The sequence below is a fragment of the Protomyctophum bolini genome (assembly GCF_963924005.1).
Source record: "Protomyctophum bolini genome assembly, chromosome: 21".
Taxonomy (NCBI): Eukaryota; Metazoa; Chordata; class Actinopteri; order Myctophiformes; family Myctophidae; genus Protomyctophum; species Protomyctophum bolini.
Window position 1 is genome coordinate 3,002,501 of NC_137882.1, and position 5,000 is coordinate 3,007,500.

At 46.5% G+C, this 5,000-nt stretch overlaps 1 protein-coding gene across 6 annotated transcripts in view; it reads right to left on the reverse strand.

Annotated features, from left to right (window-relative positions):
- The window catches only part of LOC308336550 (melanoma receptor tyrosine-protein kinase-like), a 51,488-nt gene extending 46,543 nt beyond the window's left edge, over positions 1-4,945 (reverse strand). For all 6 annotated transcript variants that reach the window (XM_080793946.1, XM_080793945.1, XM_080793947.1 and 3 more), the window contains exon 1: positions 4,697-4,945. In XM_080793946.1, coding sequence (XP_080650072.1) covers positions 4,697-4,793 — 97 coding nt within the window. In that variant the 5' untranslated portion in view covers positions 4,794-4,945. The remainder of the gene's footprint in view (positions 1-4,696) is intronic.
- Between the last annotated feature and the right edge of the window lie 55 nt (positions 4,946-5,000).

Genomic DNA, 5,000 nt, shown 5'->3' on the forward strand with positions numbered 1-5,000 from the left:
ACACACGCACGCCCAGGACAGGACATGAGACATGAGGTCCCCAGTTAAATGACTTAATATAGCATCAGTTTTACCACTTTAACCAAATCCTGATTTTATTTTTATTTTTTAATATGCATTACTTTTGAAACATGTCCCTGGGATAAAAATATTTATGTGTGTGTGTGCGTGCGTGCGTGCGTGCGTGCGTGCGTGCGTGCGTGCGTCCATGTTATTATGACTGTTTGATGTATGTCAGCATGACCATCAACAGAGAGTTAAAACGACCCTGAAGCACACACACACACACATTCCTCACCCCTCCTCTGCACATGCCCAAAACCATCTCAACCTTCCCTCGCCACTCTTAATTCAGCCCCAAACATTCTAACCCAGAGCTGATCCTCTAATGTTAGTCCTTTCTGATCCTAGTGTCAACCCTCATCACTCCTATATAGTGAGAATCGTATAGCGTTCTCAATTCTGCAACACTCCCAACTCAGCCTCCTCCGGTCTTTTCCTCAGTGCTACTGTACCGTTTCCAAGCCGTACACTGGGGGTTTTCAACTGATTATGAACCTGGGGACCACCACCCTGACTGAGAAAGAAATCAACCTTTCATGTTAAACTCACGTTGCTGTTCATTGTAACTTATTCTATGCGTAAGCAGACACTTGCGATTGATTATGGGCACATTTCCTTATAATGGTGACTCGACCAGGCAATCCGGTATTCCGGTTTCCCACTTTTCTGTGGAGGTTCTTGACATCCGACTTCCCAGTATAACTGACAACATCGACATGGACATCATTTGTCACCAGATCAGTTACTGCATTGTTTCTCAACTTGTGGTCAATACAATGAAGTCAAATACGAATCTTCACTTTCCGACATTACTATAAATGCATGGTCAGGGACCACATGCAACACCTTCACGGACCACCAGTGGTCCACGGACCACCTGTTGAAAACCCATGTCTCACTATGGTCTTATACATCGTCTTCCCTCTCACTCTTGCTGGTACCCTTTTGGTACCCTTCTGGTACCCTTTTGGTACCCTTCGGTCACACATCACTTTCCTCCGTCCGTCCGTCCGTCCGTCCACCCTGACTGCAGCACACTCTCTCTTCTCCACCTCTCTCTCACACTCTCCATTACTTTGGATATAGTTGACCCTATTTAACCCATTTGGGGGCAGGAACCCCTTTTGGTGTTGGCATTATGTTATGCTTTAGCTATTGAACAAAATAGCAGATCTACAAGCTCATAGCGTGCCACCGAGTGGCGCGCTACGAGCTTGTATAGGTCTGCTATTTTTTGAAAAATCGAAAGAACGACTTGACATGCGGAAACATATAGCTTTTTCAGAAAACTGTCAGGATGTATAGAAGACACTTGACCTGAGATCAGAATCTGATCTCAGGTCAAGTGCTTCACCTTCTCAGGTCCAGGTTCAGGTTCAGGTCTATTTGTCATGTGTATAGATACAGAGTATACTATACATACAATGACAATTATTTTGCTCAGAGCACTCTCAGTCTTACGTACACACACAGGACATAAATACAAATCTATAGTGCAAGAAAAAGACAAAAAAACAGAAAAAAGTGCAAGTGACAAAACAGTGCAATACAGTTCAAGGTCAGCTGTTCAGCAGCCTGACTGCCTGGGGGCCACCTCTCTGCATCCTCACTGTTCCACTTTGCTCTCTCTCTCTCGTTCAGAGTGACACACACACATTCTGTCTCACTCCTGCTGACTTGTATCCCTCTTCTCTATAGTCTACACTCTACAGCATGCCTCCACCTTTCCAGCCTCTCTTCAACCGGTTCACTTGTCTCGTTATATCACAATGTCGTCCCCGAACACATAATCACAGTGCCTCCTTCCTGACTTGACTTCATCATGTCAACCTATCCATTACCACTACCAGTGCAAACAAGAAATGGCGGAGAGCCGATCATTGGTGCAGGCCTATACCCCCACTATGCCAATTGTGTAAGCTGTAATCATAATCGGCCTGGGCGCTACATACTCTCCCACTGCCAACCTGGGGAGAGCCCCGAACTGAGCTCATGCTTCCTCCAATGCGTGAGGAGTGAGCAGGCCGCTTCTAACCACCTCTAAACCATCCGCCACTCCTAACGCACTCCTCACTACTGTCACGCTATCCTCATACTCAACTGTATAAAATGTCCGGTACCATTTTGACGTACTTCTCTGCCAATCCTGACTTCCTCCTGCCATACCTTACTAGTCGGGGTCATAGGCTTTTTCAGGCTCCACACCAGCGGTGGGCAACTGGCGGCCCGGGGGCCACATGCGGGCGCCCACCATCACATAATGCGGCCCTCAGGTTAATGTCAGAATACTGATATTTCATGCTGTTGCAATTCCAAAACATGCAAACATGACCCGCTTTAATTACACTTTAAGTCTATATATTCACAAAAAAAAAAGAGAGTGAATGACTGGTATTAAAATATTAAACTAACATAAAAATATAAAAAATAAAAAAAAACGCTATTTTTTCTATACGACAGAAATATGCAATGTGGCCCCTCTGGAGTGAGTGTGGAAACATAGTGGCCCTCTGGAGTGAGTGTGGAAACATAGTGGCCCTCTGGAGTGAGTGTGGAAACATAGTGGCCCTCTGGAGTGAGTGTGGAAACATAGTGGCCCTCTGGAGTGAGTGTGGAAATATAGTGGCCCTCTGGAGTGAGTGTGGAAATATAGTGGCCCTCTGGAGTGAGTGTGGAAACATAGTGGCCCTCTGGAGTGAGTGTGGAAACATAGTGGCCCTCTGGAGTGAGTGTGGAACTATAGCGGCCCTCTGGAGTGAGTGTGGAACTATAGCGGCCCTCTGGAGTGAGTGTGGAACTATAGTGGCCCTCTGGAGTGAGTGTGGAACTATAGCGGCCCTCTGGAGTGAGTGTGGAACTATAGCGGCCCTCTGGAGTGAGTGTGGAACTATAGTGGCCCTCTGGAGTGAGTGTGGAAATATAGTGGCCCTCTGGAGTGAGTGTGGAACTATAGCGGCCCTCTGGAGTGAGTGTGGAACTGTAGTGGCCCTCTGGAGTGAGTGTGGAACTATAGTGGCCCTCTGGAGTGAGTGTGGAACTATAGCGGTCCTCTGGAGTGAGTGTGGAACTATAGCGGCCCTCTGGAGTGAGTGTGGAACTATAGTGGCCCTCTGGAGTGAGTGTGGAACTATAGTGGGCCTCTCCATCCTCACAGTTGCCCACTCCTGCTCCACACAGACACATAGTGTCATTTCAGACGGGGGACTTCATGAGATCGGTGAGCCGATATGATCTGAACGCAGTGATCCGGGCAGCACCAGCCCCTCTTTACCATCAGAACTCACGGTGGCTGGGCCAGGCTAGGGGAATTAGTGGTGTGGGGATCACGTGTGTGGTCTCACGTATAGCATGGGGGAAAAAGATGACCAGAATCCAGCTCTCTAGCCGTCAGTGGGTTAGGGTTAGAATCGGTCATACTCGTAACGCGCGTAACGAGCATGAGTGCGACAATTTCACGGCCCCACGCCTGCTGTCTGCGTGTCCTTCAACTTCTCTGCTGCCCCATCTGGCGGAGTCAGGTTACTACACCCAGGCACCGGTCTAGAATAATGTACAAAGTACTTTATACTTTATTTATGACAACTTACTAAAGTTGTCCAAATTTACTTGAGTAAAAGTACAAAGGGCCTATTAGTAGGCCTATTATAGTAGGCTAAGTATTTCATATGCAGAATGTCCCATTTCCCAGTTTCAACAATGTATAATGTATGTTTTGTAATAATTATCCAAATCTATAAACTTTATACTAGATAATTGTAGTGGAGTAACTAATGACATGTTTTATAGTGTCAATGACACATGTTTTCACACCCCACTATAGAAATACTTTTCGTTTCAACTTGTTCATTACATTATCACTATCATTACAACTTATCAGCCACCCCACCCACACGCACTCGCACACACACACACACACACACACACACACACACACACACACACACACACACACGATCACTTTGTATGAAATATAGCCAGGCTATAATACAGTGCAGACTGCAGAGTGTGCGTTATACGTCTGTTATGTTATTTGTGGAGAAAATATGGCACTCGGACAATCACTGTCTCAGACTCAGAGTCATACATGTGAAGTTTTGATGAATTGAACATGGTGGACACTGGACATGGTGGACCCTCTTCTTGTAAACAAGTGTAATGCTTAATTGGGTCGTCCACTCACATGTAGTTAACAGTCTTTGTATTGAGTTTGTGCTTGAAATGTACTGTAATTCTGCAAACTGTTAATACATATTTCAATCAATCAATCAATCAAGTGATTTTATGGGCAATACACACTCGATCTGTCATCAATTGGCACGCGCGCGCGCTCGCAGTGCACACACACACACACACACACACACACACACACACACATGCACTATAGTCTCTCACCCATAAAAGCCGGCTATATCTTCGGCAGGGCGACATGCAACCATGCAACGGCGACGGAATTGCCTATTATTGATCGATTAAAGCGATCGACAGACAGGCAGACAGACAGACAGACAGACAGTTGCATCAGGCACGCGGACACGGCATGAGCCAGCTGTAGCCTACTTTCTTAAATTCTAAAGGGAAGGAGACAGTGTATAGTTTTGTAGGTGTGACTGACATGACACGGACGGTAGCCTACCTCCCTTTTCGTCGGCCAGACAGCAGCAGAAGCTCAGCAACACACACACCACCTCCACCACCGCCACCTTCATCATCTTCTTCATCTTCATCTTCATCCAGTGGTCTTCCACAGCTGGTCACACTGTCACTGACTGGCCAGTAGTAGCCTCGTAATCCTCCTCTCATTCGTCCATTACTTAACTGGCTGTTGTAACTTTACTGAGAGTGTAAAGTCAACTCTCTCTCTCTCTCTCTGCTTTCTCTGTCTCTCGGCTCAGACCCTCACACCCCCACACACACACACACACTATACACACACATTC